General features: G+C 56.0%; 1 protein-coding gene across 1 annotated transcript; it reads right to left on the bottom strand.

Annotated features, from left to right (window-relative positions):
• Nucleotides 1-494: 494 nt before the first annotated feature.
• On the bottom strand, nt 495-4,765 carry GOT1 (glutamic-oxaloacetic transaminase 1). Its single transcript, XM_014885972.2, has 9 exons — nt 4,514-4,765; nt 4,025-4,206; nt 3,366-3,489; nt 3,070-3,182; nt 2,760-2,864; nt 2,043-2,193; nt 1,738-1,903; nt 1,467-1,609; nt 495-1,185 (listed from the first exon to the last, which is right to left on the bottom strand). Exons 1-9 carry the CDS (start codon nt 4,626-4,628, stop codon nt 1,046-1,048), a joined length of 1,239 nt encoding a protein of 412 aa, XP_014741458.1. The 5' UTR covers nt 4,629-4,765; the 3' UTR covers nt 495-1,045.
• Nucleotides 4,766-11,051: the final 6,286 nt, after the last annotated feature.

Here is an 11,051-nt window from a genome sequence, read left to right as displayed (position 1 = left end):
TTTTTCAGTGCCAGAAAAACAGGCTGTTGCTGGCAGGCCCCGCTGAAGCCAGTGGAAGTAGATGGTGGTTCACCAGGGGCCTGCTGAAAAGGATGAACAGATTTCTGCTTTTTGACACCCGAGGGGCAGCCCAGGAGTCCTGGGACAGCGGGGGATGGCCAAATGGCTGGAAACACTTCACCATCCAGAAAGCAACCACACATAGGCAGACAGGATGAGCTGGGCAGCACAGGGCAGCGGGGCAGAAAGAACACAAGATGAATACAGGAAGAACTGTTTGGCTTCATGTAGTCACAGGGAGCTCTCAACAACACTCTCCTGGTAAGACTCCCCCTTCAGTGGTGGCTGTGATCATCAGAGATGCAACATACCCTGAGAGAGAAAGGGACAGCCTTGAAACAAAGTGAGTAAAGTGGACAAACCAGGATATTGAGGCTTTAATCTCAGCCTGGGGAGAGGTTCCTATGGTCTGAAGACATGACATCACACAAGGCAAGGGTAGCATTCATTTAATTTCATGTCAGCAACACAAAGAAGCAATTATCACAATTACAAATATTTGCTCGTATAAGGCTCAGAAATTGGGAAGGGGTGGGACGGGTGGAGAGAGGAAGCTAGCAACAGCTTTACCCCTCTCCAAAATACTACTGAGTGACCTTAGTTCTATGTGAGATACCAACCACTGTGCTGTTATCCCACAGTGCATTGCACCAGCACCAGACTTTGCCATGATCAAAATGATCAGTTATGTGGAGTTGATTTGGACGTGCTAAAGATGCAGCTCTAAGAGCCGGGAGACTAGGCTGCTGTTGTGAAACAAGAGTCAAGGTGGCTCATGCTGCCCCCACCTCCTGGGGGCATTGGCTTACCATATTGCAAGGACCACTCAAAAAATGTCAGAAGACGATTATCCCTGATTGAGCTACTGCTCCCATCTTTATTAAACCCCAAGAGGTGTGGGAAAAGGCAAGCCATGAGCAGAGAAAGACATGGACTACACACTATAGCTTTGGTGACTTCATGTAAGTTTGGTTGTTCATGTGCTTCATTGGATTTTTGTGACAGCTTCATGGATGGACTTGGCCACATAGTCCAGGTTCTTGGTAGTTAGACCACACATGTTGATGCGCCCACTAGCCATCAGGTAGATGTGTTTTTCCTTGATCATGTACTCCACCTGCTTAGCTGGGGAAACAATTGGACATCAGGTCAGAGCAGTGACCCACAGCTCAGAAAAGCCCAAAGACCTAGTCAGGGATGCTTGAATCTTTCACAAGAAGCACAAAGTTCAAGCAACTGGCCACTAAAATACTGTATGGTGCTTCATCCCTCCCCAGCCACAGATGCAGTGATGCCAAAGCTCCAGTGACACCGAGAGATTCCTGCTTGGACTGCTTCAGCCTAGTTCATCCACAGCAAAACTGTCCCCACCCAATCCTCCCTTCAACAGGCCACTTGATACTTACGGTTCAGCCCTGTGAAGCTGAACATGCCGATCTGCTCTGTGATGTGGTTCCAGGTGCCTGGGGTCCCAAGGGCCTCCAGTCGAGACCGGAGCTCTGACCGCATCAGCAAGACCCGATCTGCCATTGTCTTCACATTGCCCTTCCTGCAGCAGGCAGGAAGCAGAGCATGAGGATGGGCACCCATTCGGTTTGAAGCCATCTGGCCAAGCCTGACACTCAGGGAGACAGCTTCCCTCCCTTGCCCTCTCCCATGGGCCCTGGCAACACGTACCACTCATCAAAGAGCTGCGGGGAAGAAAGTGTAGTTGCCACAATGCGCGCTCCCTGGGAGGGAGGGTTGGACCAAGTGGTGCGTACAATCTTCTCCATCTGGGATAGCACACGCTGCACATTGTCTGCATCCTTCCCCACCACGGTCAGGTTCCCCACCCGTTCATCTGTGGACAAGCCAAGAGATGTGAGCCATTGGTTCCACACGTTGTGGCAAAGCAGAGAATTCCCCACCCCTCACTCAGCATGCCAGCCCCATCTGTCTGGGTATGATGCTACTGGGCCAGCTTACTGCCAGACACTCACTGTAGAGCCCAAAGTTCTTGGAAAACGACTGTGCACAGAAGAGCTCAAAGCCCTCGGAGACAAAGTATCGCACAGCCCAGGCATCCTTGTCCAGGCTGCCAGAGGCAAACCCTTGGTAGGCCGAGTCGAAGAATGGAAACAGGCTCCGGCGCTGCAAGGAGGAACAGTGTTAGAGGGAAATCCCCTCCCAACATCTTTTACCCAGCACAGTACCCGTAGGAGGGAAAAAATGACCAGTGAATTTCTGTGTAAATTCAAAGGAAACATGGTCCAGCAACACCAGACTGAAATACTTTCTTTCTACTACAGAAAGACTATAGAAAGACTTTCTATAGAAAGACTAAAGCGGTCAATAAAAGTTAATGCAGGAGAAAACTGCATTTGAGGACACAAAAAGTGCACCACTTCATATGCTACTATCCAGCACCTGCCTGTGGATAATCTTTCCAGCAGGATAAATCTCACTATGGCCCATTCCACAGAGTACGAAAATAAGAACTTGGAGGCACAAGAACTGCAGTGCATCTCTCCTCTGAGCATAGACAACCAGCATTCTGTTGTCCACCTCAGCCTTCAACACCAGCTTTGTGGGACTCTTTCAGCTTCTGCCACATCTCATGCCATTCCCCCAAAGGCCATTTCAGATGAAAATGCTGTGGCTGGCTCAAGAGCTATTTGCCCCCTCAGCACTGCTTTAGCCCCAGCAGCAGCCCATACCTTCATGACAGCAGCAATCTGTTTCCACTGCTCGGGAGTAGGGTCTGTGCCTGTTGGGTTGTGCGCACAGGCATGGAGGATGAAAATGGAGAACTCTGGGGCGCTCTGAGGACAGAACATGTCTTGGTTACATACACACATGGACAAGACTGGGCACACACAGCACAGGGAGAGGCCTGGAGCTGCTCTGGGCAACAACAGCCTCTTTTGCAGTGATCCACTTCCCAGCACAGTACACCAGAGCCTAGCCAGCTGCAGATACTGACAGTACAGCACCAAGCTCAGCCCATCCCATGTCAGTTTTACTCACCTCCATGTCATTCAGCAGCCCCTGGAGATCCAGACCCCTCTTAGCAGCATCCCAGTAGTGATAGGTTCTAATATCTTTGAAGCCAGCATCCATAAACACAGAATTGTGGTTCTCTGAGGAAAGAAATAACTTCTCAGAAAAGCACACCTATCTCCAGTGAATTGTATTCTCCAGCCCCAGCATCTCCCATTACACATACAAGAAGGCCTCTCCCTCAGTGCCCAGGCCCCTGAAAGGAGCCAGGCTGTGCCTCCCTCACTTGTTGATCCACAGGGCTCCCTGAGAGCAGCACTCACCCCAAGATGGAGCAGAGACGTAGACTGGGGTGGCCGTGTTGTTGTTGCCATTGTACCAGCGCCTCAGGAACTCTGCTCCAATCCGCAGAGCGCCCGTCCCGCCCAGGGACTGAACACTTCCGACCTGCAACAGAGACATCTGTCAGCACCACTATCAGTGCATAGAAAACAGAGGTGCTTGCAAGAGTGAGACAGGATCCCAGCTGTGGGCTGGGGTCAGCCGAGTCAAAATGCCATCCCCTTCCAGTGGTCTTCAACTTCCTCCAGTGCTCAGGCCTATCCTGACAACTTCTACCATTATAAATAGACTCCTGCCATCCTTGTTACATTTTGGCACAGAACAGAATCTCAGCTAGTAGTTTATTTCAGGAAAGGTGGTATATTATCTGATCTGGGTTTCCTGTGGGGAAACTAATGAAGTTGAAGAAAAACACAGATTCCAATCACAGGCTATATTCAGTTTTTTCCTAAAACCACAATTCCTTGCACAAACAGTTTCAAGTGCATGGGTTCATCAAGCAAGCTACAATCAAGAAAGACCATGTCTGAGAAACTCTCAAATCCTGCAAAAATGCAGGACCTCTACACATCTGTGTTCTTCTACTCAATCTGCTGTAGAGACACCCCAGGGACCCCAGTGCTCCGCGTCCACCACGTACCCGGTTCTCCTTGATGGCAGGGCTGTCATCACCCAGGGCGATCCGGGAGGCGTTGGCCCGGAACTCGGGCAGGCCCAGGATGGGCAGATACTCGTGGTTCAGGCTGTTGTCGTTGGCGATCATCTGCTCCACCTTCTTCACCACCGGCAGGACCCATGGCTGTCCCTCGTCCGTGCGGTAGGCTGCGGGAAGGGAGAGCCATCCTTACTGCACCGGGGGGACGCTGCGCCGCCCGGCTCCCCGACCGACATGCCCGGGACACTGAGGCCGGGCCGGGCTGCCCCACGACCTTGACGCCCGCTGGACCTCGCTGCCTGCCCGCTCCCCCGCGCCCGGCCGGGCGCTGGCCGCGGCCCGGTGACCTTTGGGGCTCGGGGCCCGCCACCGCTGCCCGGCCGCTGCAGCAGCTGCGGAAGACGCCGCAAAGACAACGGCGGGCCCGAACCGCGGAGAATGGCCCCGCCGAGCAGGACCGAGCCACAGACTCACCGCCCACGCCGAGGTTGACCTTCCGCGAGTCGCCGTCCTCCCGGAAATCCGCCGTGAGCTTGAAGACGGCGACAGGCGGGGCGCGGGGGACGGCGGCGAAGATGGAGGCGGCCATGGCGGCGCAGGCACAGCGGTCCGGTCCGCTCCGGTTCGGAACGGGCGGCGCGCGGCGCTGGAGGAGACGCTCACCTTCACCGGCGGGGCGGGGCCGCCGCTGGCCGCGACCAATCAGCGCGCCGCGCTGGGCCCCGCCCCCGCCGCCAGCCAACGGCGGCCCCGCCTTGTCCCGGGCGCCGCGCGGGCGGCCAGTGGCGGCGGGAGCGCGCCCGGTGACGCGAGGACGCGGGCCCGCCCATGGCCGGCCGTGCTCCCGGACCTCCGCTCCTCTCTGCCTGGGGCCGGGCCTGCGGCCGCGGGCGGGTGTGCAGAGCTGCCAGCAGGGGTGCGGAGCCCGGTGCTGCGGGACTCCCGCAGCTACAGACGTGGCGGGGCGGTCCCGAGGTGGAATGCCCCGTGCAGTACGGGGTGCTGCGGGGGATGCTGTGCCCAAGGCAGCGCTGCGCTGCGGCGGTGCTCGGGGGTGCCGTGCTCGGGGTCACAGCACAGTTCCTGGAACTGCAGATCAACCCTGGAGCGCAAATCAGGGCTGAACGCAGCCCCGGGGTGCTGTGCCCGGGGTGCTGTGCCCGGGGTGCAGGATGGTGCCGGGATGCTCGGGGAGTGCGGGAAGGTGTCGGGGGGCCGTGCCCAGGTGTGACGGGTCCGGGCGGGGGTGATCCCAGGGCCGCAGTAACGGGATGCAGGGTGCGGGACACGGACCGCTGTGAGGACAGTGGGTTTTCCAAAGGCACTTCCCTGATTCACAGTCACCTGCAGGCCAGACGCTGTGGGCTTCCCCCCGAGAACCTCCTAGCCCCGGGGAAAAACAAGGGTCACCTGTGAGGGTCTCCGCTACCACTGCTTAGCTCGGGACATGGCACTGATCCATGGGGTCTTCCTCGCAGCGCCTCGCTGCCCAACTCCACGCCCTTCGCGCAGGCACAGCGCTTTCCCACGATGTCCCTGGCCCTCTGCGGCTCCTCCGGGGGTACCCCCGGGGTTCCTGGGCGCGGCAGTGCCGGGTGGTGCCTGCAGGGGGCAGAGCCGGCCCGCGCATCCCGCCGCCGATCCCGCCGCCGAGTCCGCTGTTGATCCCGCGCTCATCCCGCGCTCATCCCGTAACCCCTGCGGGAAGCGGCACCCATGGCCCCGGCCCGGCCTGGGGCTGCTCGAACATCCCACCCGTGGCTGGCCCCACTCCTTCCTGGGGAGAGGGGTCGGTGCCTCCTGGTGCGTGGCCGGCTCCGTTAGGAATCTGCCACCTATGTCGAGTGGTTTTTGAAGTCTGTGAGAATCCACCCGCAACCCTGCTACGTCTGGGAAAGGCTTTGAGGCAAACGGGAAGGAATAACAGCCCCGACAAATTGACACACGCCACACATACCTCCCTTCGTGACATAAAACGTGGGGGGTACAGGACGGGAAAGGCCATGCTGTCCTCAAATACTTTTGCAGACAACCAGCGTTAAAACACTCCCTTTGTTAACCCAGCCAAGATCCCTCTGAAAACCAGTTTGGCTCCTTGCCCCCCTCCCATGCCCAAGGTGGCTCCACAGCCCGGCTGCCCAGGAGGGAGCCCAGGGGCACAGTCCTCACCTCCCCTGGCTCCGGGCAGCACCTGGAAGAACTGCCCAGTGTACTTTTTGCTTAGCGTGAGAGTGGGGAAAAGGCAGAGCTGTCTGTCGGCACAGTAGTGTGCCAGCACTTCAGCTTTCAGAGAAAACAGAATAATGGGAAAGGCAGAGGGGCAAGACAGCAAGCCTAGACCAAAGCTTTGCCCCCTTTTGACGTTATTAGTCCAACTTGGACAAAATTTCTTTCAAACCTTGAGAAAAAGCTGCATGGAAAACCCAGAAGAGCTTCAGATCTGCTCTCTGCAATAGATGTGAATCTTTGTAAACACCTGACCTGGCCAAGCTGCTGTCAGGGCATCCAAACCTTAACCCTAACCCTATCCTTAAACCTAACTCTACCCTTAACTATAGCCCTAATCTTAATTCTAATCCCAACTGGATGAGGAACTCTCGGATTCCTCAAGATCAGTGGATTCTGCTAAATGAGAGATACTGCAGTGCTGGGCAAGGAAGCAGCTGATGAAAACAAGGGCATCAGAGGGATCTGGGGGTAGCCCACTGCAGGGTGAGTCATGTTTTCTGCTCACAAAGAGTAAAGCACTGCACAAGTGGAATGCTGCAATGGGAAAAACAGACAGAGGCTGCTTAAAGCATCCTATTTCTGGAGCAGACAGAAGTGCTAGGGAGTCCCCAGACTATCAGGCTCTCACTGCACTTACTGGTTTCTAATCCTACCACTTTCCAAAGAGCACTGGGATACTTGGGGACATGGCCAAGTGCTTTCCCAGTGCAGAACAGGGAAGTCACAAAGGCACAGGGGTGCTGCCTGCCAAGCTGGCTGCACCAAGCTGCTGCCTGAAACTGCCAGAGCAGGCTGAGCAGTGCTCATTGCAGGAAAAAAATGCAGTTTCCCCAAATCAGCACCATTTTGTTCCCCTTCCTCGGGAGCTCCTGGACAGTGTGAGCTCAGTGCTGCCAGTCTGGTGCAAACCGTCTGTGCAGCTGCCTGTGTCTGTGAGGCTGGGGTCGCTGACAGCACCAGCAGGAACACCAGGTAACACCAGCAGGAGTTACCTGCCAGTGCGCTTGGTGCCTCCGGCTCAGCCGGTGTCCCGTGCCCTTGACAGCACGGAGTGGGACTCCGCTGGGAAGAGATGCAAGAATGAGACAATAAGAGACAAAGCAGCAGGCTGTCGGGCCCCCGAGCTGGGTGGCTTTGCGTTAGCAAGATCCCTCTGGCCCTAAGCTTTCATCTCCTCAGCCTACACAAAGGGTGCCACCAACACTTATGTAAAAGCGGGAGGAACATGGGAGCCAGCCCTGAGGCATCCCTCCCTTCATCTCCTGCCTTGGACTGACAGCCAGCAATGACCTGCCACTCAGTGGGAAAGCTTGCACACCTTGCACAGAGCGAAGAAGCCCCCGGGCACATACGGCCACGCTGCATGCAGACAGGGCCCCCCACACTCAGCTCCTCCTGGGAGCCAGAGGCAGGGGGCTCAGCAGCCAGCCTGGCTCCGGCAGAGCTCAGCCTGCTGCAGGGATACAGGGACCACTGGGGACCAGGCGATGGCCTCCCCACACCATCGAGCCTCACGTGGTCTTGGGAAAAGAGCCCTTTTTATGAGGGTGAGCTCCACTGACCCCATCCCATTCACTGCCTCTAGCAACAGTCACCCTCACACCCCTCTGGCCTCTGCCTCATCCTCTCCACAGTGCCCTGTCCAGTACTGGGACACTGTCGATCTTGGCATCACAGCAAGGGTTTAGCAGCCTGCCCATCCCAGTCTGAGGCTGGGTGCAAGCAGTGTGTGGCACGGAGCAGAGCTGAGGCTGTCCCCAGCGGGTGCCGTGCAGGGGCTGTTTTCCCAGCATCCTCCAAATACAGATGTTTTCTCAGTGCAGGATCCAGACAGAGGAGGGTAAAATGTTTTCATTCCAAGCTCCGAAGGTCAGGTCATGGTTTGTCTAAATGGCTTTTGTTGCTGTAATTATCAGATTAGCTGATCTCTGGCGGTGCATTTAGGGGCAGCTACATTAACTGTGGATCCTGACCCCTCCACTGCCACACTGCCCAGCAGGGACAGTGGGTTTGCAATGGAGCAGTGGGGATTGGAGATGTCATGAGAGCCAAGTGAAACTCTCATGATTAGTTTTGAGCTGGTACCTAACTGTACCCTGGCCCAGGAACAGGCAGTACATTTGAGGAAGACAGCAGCAAGGCTCCTTGACCTCAGAGCATACAGTAATGCTGAGCTGGGCCTGATCCTTCCCTCCCACTCTAGCCTGCAATGCACAGCAGCCATGCAGCCGTGTCCCAGGCACCTGCCTGCTGCTGTGGCTGATGTTCAGCATGCAGACACGGGATGGGGGCATCTGTGGTGCCTTCCCTCGCTCAGAGCTTGTGGTGCTTGCAGGTACCAAGCCCAGCAGGTGCTAGGGGAGGGTGGTATAGAACCTCACACTGTGCCTGGCATGCAGGAGCCTCGGGTCTGTGCCTGGCTTCAGGGTGCTGTGAGGCTGGGCAGCCCCCAGCAGCCGGCAAGGCACAGGAATAGGAGCGTGAGATACCAGGCGAGACACAGAGCATGACGGGGAGATGAGAGAGCAGGCTGAGGGGCAGATAAAAAGGGAGCAGGAGTTTCCGGCCCCCGCCAGCCCCTCGCTGGGTCCATGGGTCCATCTGTCAGCGCCTGCGAGTGCTGATGGCATCGGGCCCTGGTGGCAGCCGGGGCTGCAGGTCCTGCCGGGGGCACCGTCAGGGGGTGGGACAGGGCCCTGCCACCGCCTCCCTGCTGCACCGGGGCGCTGACAGCAGCCTGGGTCCCGGGACGAGCCCTGCACAGCCCTGCAGGTGCCCCAGAATCTGAGCTCCCGGCCGTGCTACCTTGCAGCATCTACCTCCTGTCTTCCTGCCCCGCCAGCCCCTGCACACACACAGAGGGAGTGCCAGGGCTCTCACCCACTGGCACAAAAACATCAGTTCTCAGTCTGCTGAACCATGGATCAACACCTGGGTGCTCAGAGGCTGTCTGCTCGGGCACTGTGCCTGTGGCACCCTGCTCCCTGACATGTCATCCCACCTCCTCTCTCACATGCTGTGGGTGGGAGAAACAGGAGATTCCCTGGAGCAAAGCAAAAGCTCTATCATGAAATAAATCAAAATCAGAAGATATTTTATTGTTTCTCCATAAAACAACTTATTTAAAATGTGGCTTCACTGCATTTCAATTTCCGAGGTTTTATAAAGCCAGAGCATAGCACCCCACTGAATGAATGCTGCTGGAGCAGAATATCTGTCTTCTCTTTCAAAGAATATTTCAATTCATTCAAATGCTTCAGAAAATTTCAACAACAAAATTTTTCCTTTAAACATCATGTTCCTACAGGAAGTTTTGGCTTCAGCAAAACATACATTAAAAAAAATAGTGAAAGCTATGTTCCTGGTATTTTGGTATTTTTCCTAATTGCTACCGTTACAGAACTTGGTTAGCTTCAACTTCATCTTTGCTTTCACCTCAAAGCCAGAGAGCAACCCAAGATAGCAAGGACAAAGTCTGTGCACCCCAAAAAGGAGAACCTACATAATCAGGCTCAAACCTCTCTTGCTAGTGCAGCTTCTTGGGCACAGCCAGAGGTTTGCTCTTTCTCTAAAATTCATTAGTTCTGGGGTCCCAGGAATCCTAGCTTGGCTTATGGACCACTCATGGCTTGCCTATTCTGTGCCTACTCGTTCCCACAGGCACTCAGGAGTTTCCCCTAATTTTTCCTTTTGCATCAGCACCTGGTGGCAGATGTCAGGGAACTGACCCATGGACTGTGACCTGCTCAGGCACTGACACCTGGTACCCTGGTGCACTGAAGGTGGTTTCCTAAAGGTGTGGAAGACCAGTAGGGGAAAGGACAGGCACTTTTATGTCAGGGCATGGACTTCAGCACAACAAAGAAAATGCATTTTGGGACATCTGGCATGAAGAGATAGGTGCCATTCCCAAAGGCAGGAAACCTCCTGGCCAAGCCTGTGCCCTCTCACCAGTGAGCCTGCTTCAAATGTTGGGACAGAGACACTGGGTGTGTTGCAGGGAGCTGCTCTGCCACGGTGTACCCAGGCTGCTGGACAGCTGTGGGAGCTGTACCCATGGGGCTGAGGCAACTGCAGCACAGCTGGGCCCAGCTGGACCCCTCTGGACAGGGTGTCCCCCAGTACAGCCAGGACAAGGACAAGAAAAGGGAGTCCAGCTCTCTTGCAAGGAGCCCAGTGCTGCGGGTAGCTTCTGGACCTTGGTGTAGGAGCAGATTTACTGAAAACAATTTATTTAATATCAAAAATAATTTCTTACAGCATTTCAGCTGGCGTCAGCCAAGCGCTTACTCACCCGGGAATTCAAACAAAGGCAGGGCTGGCGCCCAGCCAGGGGGTCGGGCGCTGGGTGGTCGTGTCCATCCCGGCCTTGGACCCGCCTCTGGGTCACTTGCGGGCTTGTGGCATGATGTCTCCATTTATTTATTGGAAATGTTTGAACAGGAAATGCTAATGGTTTGGGTTTGTGGAGACAGCTGGAGGGGTCCGGACGGAGCTGCTGAGAAGGGGAGGGTGCACTGGGACAGGGCAGGCCAGCGGAGAAGGGGGAATCAGCTGCCACTGCTGATTTGTCCCGTGTTTGTGGTGAAGAGCCCAGCGGGAGGTGAGAGCAGGCAGGGCTCTGCCAGCTCCTTCACCCTTCTCCTTCACTGCTGCCTGCATCCCACCCCGCCGGGATGCACGGTAATGGCGCTGGCAAAGTGGGGAAGGAGGAACAGCAACCGCAGGGCATGGCACATCTCATCCCATCGCCGGCCTGCTGGGTGTCCATTAGCGTGGGAGA

This window comes from Sturnus vulgaris, chromosome 8 (assembly GCF_052056855.1).
Source record: "Sturnus vulgaris isolate bStuVul1 chromosome 8, bStuVul1.hap1, whole genome shotgun sequence".
Lineage (NCBI taxonomy): Eukaryota > Metazoa > Chordata > Aves > Passeriformes > Sturnidae > Sturnus > Sturnus vulgaris.
The sequence above is the reverse complement of the archived record's forward strand: the minus strand, read 5'-3'. Positions and strand labels throughout refer to the sequence as shown.

Excerpts from the sequence above, each read along its gene's own strand:
- GOT1 (XM_014885972.2), bottom strand. The coding sequence starts at position 4,628 with ATGGCCGCCTCCATCTTCGCCGCCGTCCCCCGCGCCCCGCCTGTCGCC. Across the intron at positions 3,490-4,024 it reads CTGCCATCAAGGAGAACCGG|GTCGGAAGTGTTCAGTCCCT; the intron begins GTACGTGGTGGA and ends TCTCTGTTGCAG. Across the intron at positions 1,610-1,737 it reads CCGCAGCTCTTTGATGAGTG|GAAGGGCAATGTGAAGACAA; the intron begins GTACGTGTTGCC and ends TGCCTGCTGCAG.